This window comes from Plasmodium falciparum (genome assembly GCF_000002765.6).
Source record: "Plasmodium falciparum 3D7 genome assembly, chromosome: 1".
In the NCBI taxonomy this organism is placed as follows: domain Eukaryota; phylum Apicomplexa; class Aconoidasida; order Haemosporida; family Plasmodiidae; genus Plasmodium; species Plasmodium falciparum.
Window position 1 is genome coordinate 547,266 of NC_004325.2, and position 15,719 is coordinate 562,984.

A 15,719-nucleotide genomic window follows, 5' to 3' on the forward strand; every position below is an offset into this window, starting at 1 on the left:
TTTTATCATAATTTTTTTTTTTTCATTTTTATAACAATTTAAGTATTTTCACAGATATATATATATATATATATATTTATTTATTTATTTATTTATTTATTTATAATTATTTATTTTGGCTAGCCATCTAGCTGTTTTATTATTTAGAAAAAAAAAAAAAAATTATGTGATACATTGGCTAGTTATATTATAAACTTAAGAAAAAAAAATAACAAATGGGTGAATAAGTAATTTATAATATTTATAATAAATGAAAATAAATAAAAAAAAAATGTATAAAAATTAATTACATTATAGATAGTAATATTAGATTAAATAAATAACAAAATATTTATTTTGTTATTTGCTTTTTGTTTTGAAAAAATGTGTTCAATTTTGTTTTTAATTTTTTAAAACCTATTTTCATGTCAGGAAAATAACGAGCAACTATATGGATAATAAAAATTAAAAGAATAAATGCAGGGCCAAGTGCAGAAGATGATGTAATATCAACCGAAAATAAACATACTATCATTATAATGATTAATAATAAGGTCGTTGAAACAATCCAAATATTATTCCACAAATTTTTTCTTTTTAAACATTTTATATCATTTTGCATACGAAGATGCATTAAATAACTATCCATATATTCTTTACATTCTTCGTTATTACTATATTTTTGAAGTTCATTAATTGATTCATTTTTTTCTTTTACATCTCTACTATTTATATATTTTAATGAGAGATTTTTGATTTTATCTTTTTTTTCTTGAGTTATATTCATATTATCTACTAAACTGACTAGAGATGAAATTTGAGGATCAAGATTTTTTTTTTTTTTGTCCTTAAACAATATATTCGTTAAGGTATTTCCGAATGGTTTTTTATTTGTGTTTTTTTGTGCTAACATTCTGAATTGTATCCCTCCATTATGGTATGATAATTTGTATGTTCCAATTTCTACTACATTCTATAAATAAATACACACACATACATATATATATATATATATTATAAATAAATAAATATTTGAATAAAACATATAAAATATTATTATATATTACGTTATTAAATAGATTAGATGCACATAGTATTATGGTAAAAATATATATTTTATAAATATAATGAAACATATTTTATTATTATTATTTCTTTATAGTGTATTCTAATATATAGATGTGAATTATTTATATTATCTATTCTTTTGAATTATGTATATTATGTAATAATATTATAAAAAAAATACTTTTTATCATTGATTTTTTTTTTTAAATATTTGTATATTATATAAATTAAAATAATAATAATTATAATTTTATAAATAATAAATTTCATGTAATGCTATATTATTACATGTATGTGATATATGAAAAAGTGCTGGATTCTAAAGAAAAAAAAAAAAAAAATAATAATAATTAAAAAAAAAAAATAAAAAAAAAAATAATAATTAAAAAAAAAAAAAAAAAAAAAAAAATAATAATTAAAAAAAAAAAATAAAAAAAAAAATAATAATTAAAAAAAAAATAAATAAAAATAATAACAAATAATTATAAATATATATATATATATATATTTGTATTATTATATGTTATTTATTATCCTATTATACAACTATTATACATAAGTATATTTCTATATTATATGTGCATGCGTTATTCTTATTATTTTTCGTTTTACTATAAATTATAAAAAATATTCATAGATAATATTAAAAATAACAACTATGTTGTTATATTATAATAAAACACAACTATTATATATATATATATATATATATATATTTATTTATTTAATTATTTATATATTTATTTTATTTTTTTTTTTATTGTTAATTTATACAAGAAATATAAAATAAAAGAGAAAACATATATCTTTATAGTAATATAAGCTATTGTGTTAAATTAAAAAAAGGAAAGAGGGAAAAAATAAAAATAAAAATTATATTACGTATGTTTATTATTAGTACTATTACTTGAATAATATATATTATTATTATTATAACATGTAATTATGCTGTATAATTATACTTACAATATTGTTATATAAGAATAAATTCATAGATCAATGCTATATAATATAATATTATATAGTACATATTTCTTTTATTTTTTTATTATTTTATTTTATTTTTTATTATATATATAAAAATGTTATGACACATAAATATATATATATATATATATTATATTATTATTTGGGTTAGTATCTATATACATAGTAAAAGATATATAGCATGTATAATAATATAAATAATAATACACATATATATAATTATGTATTACATGTAAATATATAATTAACAAAAAAATTCAACTTTTTATTATATTAGTCATAACAAAGATACAACATACATTAAATGTATGTGTCCTAATAAGATATATAATGAACTATATATGAAAAAAAAAAAAAAATTATAAAATATAACAATTGCTCATTTATTTATTAAATTGTATAAATTTATTCCGGGATATAATATTATGTTATTGAAAAAATAATTAATGTATTTATATAATATATATATATATATATATATATATATATATATTTATCTTTTTTTTTATGTGTTTAGTTAAATTATTATGTTGTATCGTTTAGGTGATTTCTATGAATTGTACTTAAATATAGTTATATAATATAATAAATATATAAAATAATTTCTTTTATTTATTTATTTATTATTATTTTTTTAAAATGATAATTACACGCACATATATATATATATATATTATTTTTATATATACGATAGAATAATTTTTATTATTTCATGTAATTTTCTTTTATTCATATACGGCTGTAAAAGTGTTATGTCGAAAGATTAATTATACATTTATAAATTTTTTAAATAAATACTATATTAATAATATATATATATATATATTTATTTAGTGATATGCACATATTATAATTAATTATAATATATGTAATCCCTATAAAAAAAATAATCATATAGATAAAACATTAATTAATTGTAAATATTTTATATCTATATAACATGAGCTAAAATAAAAATAACTTTAGTAGAATGGATGAAAGTTAAGAAAGTAATATTTTATGATAAGGAAAAAAAAAAAAAAAAAAAAAAAAAAAAAAAAAAAAAATTAAATTTTTTTAACTGGATTAATGATACTACATTATATCATTAATATATATAATATTAATGGTAGGAATATAGAAGGTAAACAAAAGCATAAATAAATATATATATATATATATATATATATGTATATGTATATGTTAAAAATGCACAAAAAAAATATGAAAACACACATATATAAATAAATAAATAAATATATATATATATATATATATATATATATATTTCATTTCATTATTTTGATTTCTGTTCTGTGTATATTTTTTCTCCTTTATATTTGGTCATAAAATTTATTGTCCTGGCAATATAAGGAAGCGTCACAGTTCCAATAAGCGGACAGGCTGCTGTCATGGATGATAAAACACCTATAGGTACAAATTCTGGTGAAAAAATACCTCCATTTGTAATATGATTATTTACTAATAAATCAGAATGTGTATCATCTAATATATTCATAATTAATTTGATTTTTTTAAAAAATGATTTATTTTCATCATCAACGGATGGTTCTGTTGAAGCATAGTATTCTTTTATGCTGTCTTCTAATGAATTGTGATGTTTCAATATATAGTCCATATATTCTTTCGTATCATCTTTCGTATCATCTTTCGTATCATCTTTTGTATCATCTTTTGTATCATCTTTTGTATCATCTTTTGTATCATCTTTTGTATCATCTTTTGTATCATCTTTTGTATCATCTTTCGTATTTTCTTTCATATGATCTTTCATATGATCTTTCGTATGATCTTTCATATGATCTTTTGTATCATCTTTCGTATGATCTTTCATATGATCTTTCATATGATCTTTCATATGATCTTTCGTATGATCTTTTGTATCATCTTTCGTATTTTCTTTCATATGATCTTTCATATGATCATCTATATGATCTTTTGTATCATCTTTTGTATCATCTTTCGTATTTTCTTTCATATGTTCTTTCATATGGTCCTTCATATGATCTCCCATCTCCTTTTCCATATTATTATCATTATCTTCTTTTGTATTGTCCTTTTGTTTTTCTTCTTCCTTTTTTGTCTTAAATTTTTTTCCTCTTATTTGTGGATTTTTATTTCCAGTAAATATTGAAGTATGCATATCTTTAATGTCACATTTTTTATTATTTTCCGTTAGTGCTCGACTTGTTATATATTTTGTTATGGCCGATTTGTTAAAATTATCTTGTCGACCTTTTTTTACTATATTCTGAGAAAAAAAAAAAAATAATATATATATATATATATATATATGTGTATATATTAATACTAATATATTTATATATATATATTTTTTTTATTACCTTGTATGAATATTTAAATATTAAGAGAAAAAATAAGGAAACCTTAAAAAGTGACAGAAGGTGTTTCATTATGTATATTATAAATTAATACATTTAAATTAATATAAAATGATATATCAATGTGATTATTTTATAAAATATAAATATGTGTAAAAAAAAAAAAAAAAAAAAAAAAAAAAATTTGTTTGTTTTATAAAACAAGCCTGTTTTGTATTGAATTGTATTATTATATATATATATGGATAAAAGATTTAATTTTTTGTAGACTTGCATAATTATTTTTATAGTTTCGATGACATAGAATCATGATATATTTATATTATATTCCTATTTTAAAATAAATAAATATATATATATATTATTAATATGAATAATTTCACAAGCCTTTTAGATATAAATACTTAAGGATATTATATATCCTATTACCTATATATATATATATAGTAATTATTTTTTTTTATAATAAAAAAAGGTAGAAATAGAAATATATAATATATATATATGCATGTACATATTTATCTTTATATATATATAAATCATAGAATTTTATTATTTATGTGAAAATTATGGGGATTTTTTTTTTTTTTTTTTTTTATTTCTTTTTGGTAAAATCATTTTAATTTAAAAAAAAAAGAAAAAAAAAGATTAAAGTGTAAAAAAAAAAAAATTAATAGATCCTAAAAAAAAAAAGTAGATACATATTTTTTATTATATGATTAAAATTAAAAAGTGTAATAAAATAAAATATATATATATATATATATATATATATATATATATAAAATAACAACAAAGTAGTATATTAAATATATATATATATATATAGTATTATATTTTTGTAAAAGAATAAATTATTAATTATTTCATTTTTGATTAATAATTTTTTAAGGGATATAATGATATATCTAATGCATTACGTAATAATTTTTTTTTTTCTTTTTTAATAAGATATTTTAAATAAAGTGTTATTAAAATAATATAAAAAATTATTTAATATGAATTTTTTTTATGTGAGAATATTATATGTTGTAATTGTAATATGCTTAAGTTTATTCAATTATAAAGTAAAAAAAAAATAATAAAAAATAAAAATTAAATATATATAAAATATACATATACATAAATATACACACACACACATATATATATATATATATATATATATATATGTATATATTTATTTATTTATTTATTTATTTTTCTTAAACGTTTTATAATAATGACAAAAAATATATTCTCCGTGTACCCATTTTAATTACAGGATAGTGCTACAGAATGGAAGAAAGAAATAAAATGTTGTAAAAATAATTTCTACCTTCTATCAAGTAAGAGATGCTTATTACAATATATGGACCAAGAGCCTTGTGAAACGAAAGCCACATGTGGAGTTTTGTTAAAACACAAAAAAACTGAAGAAGGAAGAAAAAAAAAAAATACGAGATACTATGAGTATGAAACCCCAAAATGAAAATAATAATAATATTGTGTTAAAAAATTTAAATTATAAAGAAATAAATAAAAAACAAAATATGGCAAATAAAAAAGTACATAATAAAAATATAAATCATAAAGGAGTTGAGAAAATTCCAAATAAAAAAGTACATAATAAAAATATAAATCATAAAGGAGTTGAGAAAATTTCAAATAAAAAAGAGATGGGAGGAAAAAATATAATATGTAAAGATATAAAATCAAATTTATTATTAAATCCGAGCGAAATAAATGACAATCAAAAGGCTCAAGAAATAAAAAAAAAAGTTGTCAAGGATTTAATGAAAAATAAAAACAAAGAAATATGTAAACAGATGGAAAAGATTTATTCAGATGGTACTATGACAAAAATTAAAAATTCATTATATAATATGATATTTAGAGGTGTTAACTTTTGGAAGGGCTTAGCAATATATTTAGGTGCATTGTCAGGTGGTGCAATAGGACAAATGATTTTATCTTTTATTTTTCAATTCACAACATTATATACTTTCTCTTACGCAGCGACTTTTACAGCTCTTCCTACACTTATAGCATTTGGTAGTTTTCTAGGAATAATATTATTAACAATTATAACTGTTTTTTGTCTTCTTGTGTGGTTGTGGCCATCAAAAAAGAAATTGATGGGTAATGATAATAGAGAAAATAAAAATGACACATAAAAAAAAAATATATATATATATATATAAATAAATTTAATATATATACTTTTTTTTTTTTTTTTTTTTTTTTTTTTTTTTTTTTTTACAATATGGAATTATTTAATTTTGTTAAAAAAAAAATATTTAATAAATATATAAAAATTATTATAGTTAAAACAAATAAAAAATATAAACTCCACAAAAAAAAAAAAAAAAAAAAAAGGCAAATATACAAAAGATATATACATAGATATATACATCTATATTTGTATTATATATGTCACATATCCGATATAATATATTCGTCTTCGAAAATCTCCTTTTTATTATTTACTACATCCATTTCAATTTGTACTTTGCTAAGTACATCCGTATTATTATTATTATTATTATTATTATTATCCGGAGATTGTTTATTATGATCTACATCATAATTATATATCATCTTCATAAATATCATAGTAGTGTTGACGATCTTATTCCATATTATCAACTATAGTATCCATAATATATTTGTCCGTGTATGTATCCATATTAGTAAATTCATTTGTAGGTTTAGGATTATCCATATCTATCTGTATAGAAACATCTATATTTAACATTTTGTTAATAATATTTTCACCATTATGTTTGTTATTATCTTTATTCCATTCTTCTTTTAATTTATCTAATTTTTTGCACTTTATTTTTTTTGCACTTTATTTTTTTTGCACTTTTCGCACATATATGTCTATGTCTATCTAGCCATTTATGGAACAAATTTAACTGACAATTTATAGGATCACTATTATTATTATTTTTTATTTTTTTTTTTTTTGCAATATTAAATGTACTTGTTGTATTTTTTCTATATATTTTTTCAAAAAAATTCATTTTCTTTTCGTTTGAGCAACTCATCATAAATATCAATATGATGGTTATCATGTAATGAATTATTGGTTATACCTATACCACTATATAAATTATTTGAAAGATATGTTGGATTATCCTTAGTATTAGTTGAAAAAATGTTATTGTTTTGACCATCCATATTAATATTATAACTAAGATTGTTGACATTATGTAAATCTCTATCATGAATAGATATAATAAAAGATTTTTCTCTCATATTAACGTTTATAATATGATCTTCAGGTTGAATATCTTTATACATATTATCATCAATGGTATTTTTCACTAGGTAAATCCTTTTGTATGTTTTGTAAATATTGGTATATAAAATCTTGTTTTAGTTGATTCGAATCATCATCTGTAAATTTATTGGTGTGTGTGTCACCACTTGGTATATTAAATGTATCCCTTTTTGTTGGTTCCAAAAGAACTTAAATTAAAGTTTTATATTTTGGTGATTTATGTGTATATATATATATATATATATATATATATATATATATATATCATTTATGTCCATTTGTTCATACTTACTTTCTTAGGAAATTTTATCAGATAAAGATATATCTCCAATGTATGAGTAGTCATCAGATTGATCGCCTTCCACATAGATGTATGTTTTTCCTTTATATATTGTTGCTGTGTCTAACCAACGTTTTGAACGCGAACAGTACGGAATATATCTATTCGATGATTTAGTTTTCGGAATATCATAATTTCCTTTAGGTATTTCCAATATATTCGGAACGAATTGCTGACAATTTGGATTTCTCTACATAAAAAAAAAAAAAAAAAAAATACGTACATACATACGTACATATATATATATAATGAACATATATTATTACATAATTTTATTATTGTATAATAAATTTAAATATGTTTTATTTTCCATTTATTTAATAATATTAATGAAAAAATAAGTATAGATTATTATGATTACACATGTTAATACAAGTTTATAAAAATTAAATATATATATTTCTGTTAGAAAATAAATAACGGTTATATTTAACGCATTTGTGTTTAGGATGATATTATTTTTACAAAATCAAATTATTAATCATATCATTGAATAATTAGGGAAAATAATCAAATTAGTTGATTGATTTATTTTATATAAATATATAGGTGTTAAAAATTTATCTTAGAAAAAAAAAAAAAAAAAAAAAAAAAAAAATGTTAACAGTAACGGTTAAGTATATAAGAAAAATTATTTGTTGTGAGTCACACATATATATATATATATATATATATATATATATAATTCTTTATAAAGTGTGTGTTTATAATATTCTTTAAAGTATTACAACTAAATAGCTTTTTTATTTTTAGTACATTATAATTTAGTATATCATAAATGTTTACTTTATAACTATTATATTTTTACATTTTTATATTTTTATATTTTACCCACTTAATAGTATAATTATAATGTTATTAATATATTTGAAAACATTCAAAATAATAATAATAAAAAATTCCACATAAGTATTTATAAATCTTTAGCAGAATATATTAAAAATGAAAACACAAATTATTAAAAAAAAAAAAAAAAAAAAAAAAAATGTGGCAAGATAAAGTTGTGAGGAGTAAAATAAAAGCATATTATGTATTAATTGGTGATTATAAAAAATACTATGAAATGAGGGATTCATTTAATTTTGATTAAAAAAAAAAAAAAAAAAAAAAATTATACGAAATTATTTTTAAAGGAACAAGTTTCTCGAATGAACTTGGGTTTTTTTTTTTTTTTTTTTAGAAATGTTAGGTATATATGCAGTAGAAAGGTAATATTTTTGTTCTTGTTAATTCTTTAGTTTTACTTATAAGGAATATGAAAATAATGTATTACTCTTTTTATTAAATATTTGTTGCTAGTTTCTAGCGGTATTTATGTATTTTTTTTTATATTGTGAATAATTATTACAGTTATAGTAGTTGCGTTACTTGTTGTTCGGTTGTGGCCAAAGGATAATAAAAATATTATAAATAAAAAATTGGAGCCGAATTAATTAAATAAATAAAACATTTTTATTTTAAGAAAATATTATATGTTATATTTTTATTAGTATTTTTAATAATTGAATTATTTTATATATTAACATAAAAAAAAAAAAAAAATATAATTTACAACAATAAAATGTTTTAATATATTCTTTTTATTTCTATTAATATGTAATATATATATGTGTATATGTATATATGCATATTCTTCATTTCTTATATGATGTGTAATTTAAGTTATAAATGAATAAATATAAATTTGTATTATTTTATTATTTTAGTGAAAGATATACCTTTTTTTTTTTTTTTTTTGTATTTTTTTTAAAAATATTTTGCTTTATCTAACAAAATTAATGAATATATTTGTATTTATTTTTATAATTATTAATCATTTTTGTTTAAAATAAATAATAATACATATATATATATATATATATATATATATTATTGAATAAAATTACATTCTTCATAATAAACGTTGATCATAAAATGTTTAAATAAATTATATAAAAAATTTAGTAAGAAAAAAAAAAAAGTATGCATTATATACACACATACATTTATATATTCTTTTTTCCATTGTCAGTCAATATATACATATATTTATATATATATCGTGTAAGATGTGTTATATTTTTTCATAATATAATTTTATATTTTTGAATATTTTATTTCTTGTTTATAAATAACATTTGTAAATAAATTAAAATATTTATTATATTATATATGTGTATATATTTTTATTTTATTTTTTTAAAAACTGTTGAAATTGAAATGTTTTAATTAAAAAAAAAAAAAACAAAAAAAAAAAACAATTACGAAACTTATATTCGAATTATAAAAATACTAATATTTTATAAAATAAGAAAAACATATTATATATTATAAAATACATTAATATATATTGTTGTATAACAAAAACAGACATACATACATATATATATATATATATATATTAATATAAACACTGAAGTTACAAAAAATAAAATAATATTGTATTTTCCTCTTAATACAATTTGTCCTTATAACTTTTTTATTGGTTCAACGTGATCAGAACTAAATGAAAAAAAAAAAAATAAAAAATAAATAAAAATACAAATACAAATTGATTTTATAAAGTTATTAAAAATATTGCATATTATGAAACACAGAAATAAATACTATATATATATATATATATATATATATGTATAATTTTTTTTTTTTTTTTTTTTTTTATAATAATTAAATATGGAGTAAAATTATAAAATTATATTTTTTCCTTAAGTTTTATAATTCATGCTATATATAAATATTATGTGGATACTTTTTTCTCAATATTTTTATAACATATACATATATATATGTATAGCTTATGAATATTATGAAACATTATAATGGGAGGTGATATATTTATTAATTATTATACCTTTATTATAATATATTTTTTTTTTTTTTAGTTTACATTAACATCTTCTTTATTCTTATTTAAACTACAATCTTGATTTCAATATCTGTTTTTTTTTTTTTTTTTTTAGTAATATTTTTTATTGAAAACAAAAGAAAGAACAAGGTAATGTAAACAAAGATACAAGTATTAAAATTTTTTTAAGCTTAATGGAAGATGATTTTTTAGGACACTCTGTATGATTTTCTCTTAATTTATTAACTATTGGTTGTGCCATTGAATTTTCTCCTTTATGGGTTTTCAATATATGTGATTTGTGTGGTTCGGCTAGTAATCTCCTGTGTGTTACATTTATAATATTAAAATTATTACTTTTATTATGAGTTATTTGTTCAAGGCTGAACTATAAAATAAAAAAAATAACAAAATATATATATATATATATATATATATATATATATATATATGTATAATATTTAATATGTACAATTATATAATATATTAATAATATATATATATTAATATAATTTTATGTTTATTTATTTTATATTTTTTATTTTATATTTTTTATTTCAAACCTTATGTGTAATTATTAAAATACACAGTAAAATAGAAATGAATGATAATTTAAAATAATAAAACGACATTTTATCTTTTTTTATTTTAATGTATTATTTTTATGTAATATATATATATATATATATATATATTTTACTCTATAACGTTTAATGTGTTTATTACACAATTTTAATTATGTTTTTTTATTTTTTATACTATGAGAAACCTAAATATATTTATAAATGTTATATATATATAAATAAATTTATTTAATTAATATTATAATTTAATATGCATTAATGAAATATTTATTAAATTTTTTTTTTTTTTTTTTTTTTTTTTTTTTTTTTTTTTTTTTTAGGAAATTAAAAAATTATAATATTATTAAAAATATTATAATTTTTTTTTTACATTCTAAAAGGTTTTATTTATTTAATATATATATATATATATATATATATTGTATTTTCTTTTATATATATCATTAATATATCCATTTTATATCGTCTGAGTAATAGTAAAAAAAAATAACGTTATTTCTTTATTTCTTTCTTTTGTATAAAATGTATTTTAAATAGCTAGAAAATATAACGAAGGAAAATATACATATAATCACGTTATATAGTGCACCTTATTTTAAGAGTGAAATATATATATATAATTTGATTTTAATTTTACAAAAAAAAATTTATTATCCGTTGGTAATTGTAATTACTTGTTACACGAATCTAATTATCCTTAAATATATAATTTGTAAAATATTTCTTCTCTAATCTAGAATTATAAATATATATATATATATATATATTTCAATTTATTTATATAAATTTATGTTATAAGTAATTAAAAAAAATATTATGAACATAATATTAGTGTATGTGAATATCATTTTTGTTAAAATGAAATTAATTGAGAATTATTATTATTTTTTTTTAATAATAATATTATTTTTGTATCATAATGTATAACTTAAATCTTTTAAAAATATTAGTACTTTATTATTATATAATTTGAGTGAACGTTTGTTTTACACTTATAAATTAAGAAAATTATTATAAAAGAATATAAAATAATTTTATTATATTTAAGTGGCAAAATAATACGTGCATATATTATATATATATATATATATATATATAAATTTTAATAGTGTATCTATTATACATAAATATCTATATCTTTATATAATAATATAAAATGTAATAAAAAAAAAAATATATATATAAATAATATATATATATATATATTTATTTTTAATTATTTTCAAATAAATTATATTAAATTGTTATAATATTATATATAAGAAATGTAACTTGTACATAAGGATATATATTTATGAAATTGCTTATATGATATATAAGAATGTAATAAATAGAATACTGTAGAATATGTTTTCTTCAAATAAAATAATATAAAACAATTAATCAATTTTACATATTTTATGATTGAAAAATATTAATGTGTGAATATATGAATAATAATAATATATGTTTTTTTTTTTTTCTCATACGTATATACGTGTAAAAATATTTTTAATAAAAATAAATTTAATTAAGCACCAGATCTGTATAATATATAATGGAAAAGAGAAATATTCTTATATTTAATTTTTAAAAATATGAATGTAATTAATTTAAAAGATAAAAAAATAGAAATAAAGTCTTTTATTTCATAAAATTAGAATAAAAAGAACAAATAGCTCTTATAAAAAGTTAGGCATTAAAATTATAAATTATGTATGATAAAATATATGAAAGAAAAATTTTCATTTATATAATATTATTCCATATGTAAAGAAATAATTTATCATAAAATGCAATTCATATATTATTGAAAAGTAAAATTCTTCATATTCTAAAAAATTAAGTACTTACATAAATGTTTCTTGCATTCATGTTTCCATGAATTTTTTCTTCTTCTATATAACCATATATATAATATTATAAGTACAACAGCTAATATAAGTAGAACCAAAGCAGCAATACCACAACCTCCAGGAATTGCACTATCAGAAGCTGCAGCAGGTGTGAGTATATCGGAAAGACCACAAACAGAAGCTTTAGCACCTGCTTGAATAGCTGTAATCATAGATGTCTCATTAAACATATTAAGTATAATAACATATGATGCGTACTTACTATACTTTAGCACGCCAATAGTAATATTAATAAATAAACGTAAGAAGCTTTAGCAACTGCTAATCCTATAAATGCTAAGAATAGACTACCTACTGAAGAAAGATATATAGTACGGATGAATCTCTCTTTTAAGCGTTTTAAATATTTATCCTTTCCTTTTGTAGTTGCTAGTTTAGCATTATTAATATCTGTGCATTCACATGTTGATGATTTATCTGATTTTTCATCATCATTTGGGTACATATCCGATTTTAACATAATATCATTTTCTTCATCAAGCACATCTTCATGTGTTTTTGCAATAATTCTTTATCGGTCGTTGATATAGGTTCTGCATTATTTCCACCTGTTAATTTTGTTCCGTTTTTTTCTACTAGTTCTTGTAATTGTTTATATGGATCATGAGTTTGTAGGTATTTTTTTATCGCTTCGTTATTCAATTTATCAATTATTTCTTTGAGTTCTGGGTCGTTGCGTTGTGATAATGTGGATTATGTTTTTGTGTTTGTGCTAATAATCTTGATTTTATCGTTGATATTTGTGTGTTATTTGGTATGAAGCTTACATTATAATGGTTATTTATAAAATTTTCCTAAAAAAAAAAAAATAAATAGGATTAATGAATATGTACTAAAAATGTAATAATTTTTTTTATTATATATTTATGTTATTGTAATTATAATGTATTTTTTTTTTTTTTTTACATACATATTGTGGTAATAATAATGTATTTATTAAAAAGGTAAATAATAACACTTTAACATAATATATGTTCATTTTTAATACAAAAAAAATAATATGTTATATTTCAAATTGTATGAATCTAATTTATATCAAATGATCTATTTTATTTTGTAATGTATATTTTAAATAATAAATTGATAAGCGGAAATGTTCTTATAATATTAGGATATATGAACATTATTTTTTTCATCATAAGTATAATTTATTTCATGATAATATTCATCTTATATTAAAAAAAAAAAAAAATAATAAATATGATATAAAATAAATAAAAATAAATTTTTTATTTTACATTATTTTATTATTTATTTATTATTATTTTTTTTTTTTTTTCAATTTTTTTTTAAAAATAATTCTCTCTTATACATATATATAAACATTCTGATAAATTAACATTCAAGTAAATTTTAATAAATAGAAATATATTTTCCTGCATATACACATATAAATGTGTAGATCAATAGTTGTTATGAGTGTAAACCACATATAAATCGTAATAGCCCCCTCATGATTTTTATCAAATAAATATCCTAAAATATATTCTAATATAATTATTATTTTTTGAAATAATAACACATTTTATTGTAATTAATAAAATATAATATTAATCGTAAAATTAATAAAATAATATACTTTGTATGTGTATTTTAATATACATATTTTTTAAAATTTTTTTTCATTTTTGTTGCGAAGTGTTCTTCTAGGTTAGAAAATAATATCTATTCTATCTATTATTTTATGTCATTTAATTATTCTATTCTAATTTATAAATAATAATATATAAATATATGTACATAATTAATAGGATATTTAAAGCAATTATATATATATATCTAATTATAAAAATATAATTTAATAAATTATAAATATACTATTATTACAAGAATGCAATTTAAAAGATTTTCCAATGATACCGAATAATCACAAATGGTATATTATATTGTTGTGTATAAATATAAATAGTATAATTTTAATATATTTTTTTTTTTTTTTTTTTTATGTTTTAAACATTACATATATATATATATATATATATATTATATATATTATATATATTATATTTATGTAATAAAAAATATCATATAATATAATATTCTTACAATGAATAAGAAATTAATATTATGATTACATTATATTAATGCTTTTCTTAAATATATACTTTTTACAAATAAATTTACAGTAATTTTTACTATTCTATAATAATAATGATAAATTCTTTATAATCATATATAAATAGAAAAAATAAAATATCTATATATATATTTATTTTTAATATTTTTCAAGTTGTTAATATTTATATATTGTTTCTAATTTTCTATAATATTAATTATATATATTGGAGTAGTCAAAAAGAGCACATATCCATAAATATAATTATTGGTATATATTATATTGTTACTATTTTATAATAATAAATGTTGTAAGATTAAGTTAATTTATACTTATTATATTATAATGTGTTGATATATATATATATATATAC

At 16.8% G+C, this 15,719-nt stretch overlaps 3 protein-coding genes and 3 pseudogenes across 3 annotated transcripts, besides 3 other annotated features; 1 reads left to right on the forward strand and 5 right to left on the reverse strand.

Annotated features, from left to right (window-relative positions):
* Positions 1 to 331: 331 nt before the first annotated feature.
* Positions 332 to 1,115, reverse strand: PF3D7_0114100 (Pfmc-2TM Maurer's cleft two transmembrane protein; the record flags this gene model as incomplete). The annotated part of the gene is made up of 2 exons (XM_002808569.1): positions 332 to 952; positions 1,047 to 1,115. The coding sequence occupies 2 exons, from the start codon at positions 1,113 to 1,115 to the stop codon at positions 332 to 334; spliced, it is 690 nt and encodes a 229-aa protein (XP_002808615.1).
* A 2,195-nt stretch (positions 1,116 to 3,310) lies between these two features.
* Positions 3,311 to 4,448, reverse strand: PF3D7_0114200 (exported protein family 3; the record flags this gene model as incomplete). Its single annotated transcript, XM_001351031.1, has 2 exons — positions 3,311 to 4,285; positions 4,380 to 4,448. The coding sequence occupies 2 exons, from the start codon at positions 4,446 to 4,448 to the stop codon at positions 3,311 to 3,313; spliced, it is 1,044 nt and encodes a 347-aa protein (XP_001351067.1).
* A 926-nt stretch (positions 4,449 to 5,374) lies between these two features.
* PF3D7_0114300 lies at positions 5,375 to 6,532 on the forward strand (annotated as a pseudogene).
* Positions 5,375 to 6,532: a sequence feature (exported protein family 4, pseudogene).
* A 259-nt stretch (positions 6,533 to 6,791) lies between these two features.
* On the reverse strand, positions 6,792 to 8,174 carry PF3D7_0114400 (annotated as a pseudogene).
* Positions 6,792 to 8,174: a sequence feature (erythrocyte membrane protein 1 (PfEMP1), exon 2, pseudogene).
* Positions 8,175 to 10,935: 2,761 nt separating this feature from the next.
* Positions 10,936 to 11,443, reverse strand: PF3D7_0114500 (Plasmodium exported protein (hyp10), unknown function; the record flags this gene model as incomplete). Its single annotated transcript, XM_001351032.3, has 2 exons — positions 10,936 to 11,199; positions 11,375 to 11,443. The coding sequence occupies 2 exons, from the start codon at positions 11,441 to 11,443 to the stop codon at positions 10,936 to 10,938; spliced, it is 333 nt and encodes a 110-aa protein (XP_001351068.1).
* A 1,765-nt stretch (positions 11,444 to 13,208) lies between these two features.
* On the reverse strand, positions 13,209 to 14,269 carry PF3D7_0114600 (annotated as a pseudogene).
* Positions 13,209 to 14,269: a sequence feature (stevor, pseudogene).
* Positions 14,270 to 15,719: the final 1,450 nt, after the last annotated feature.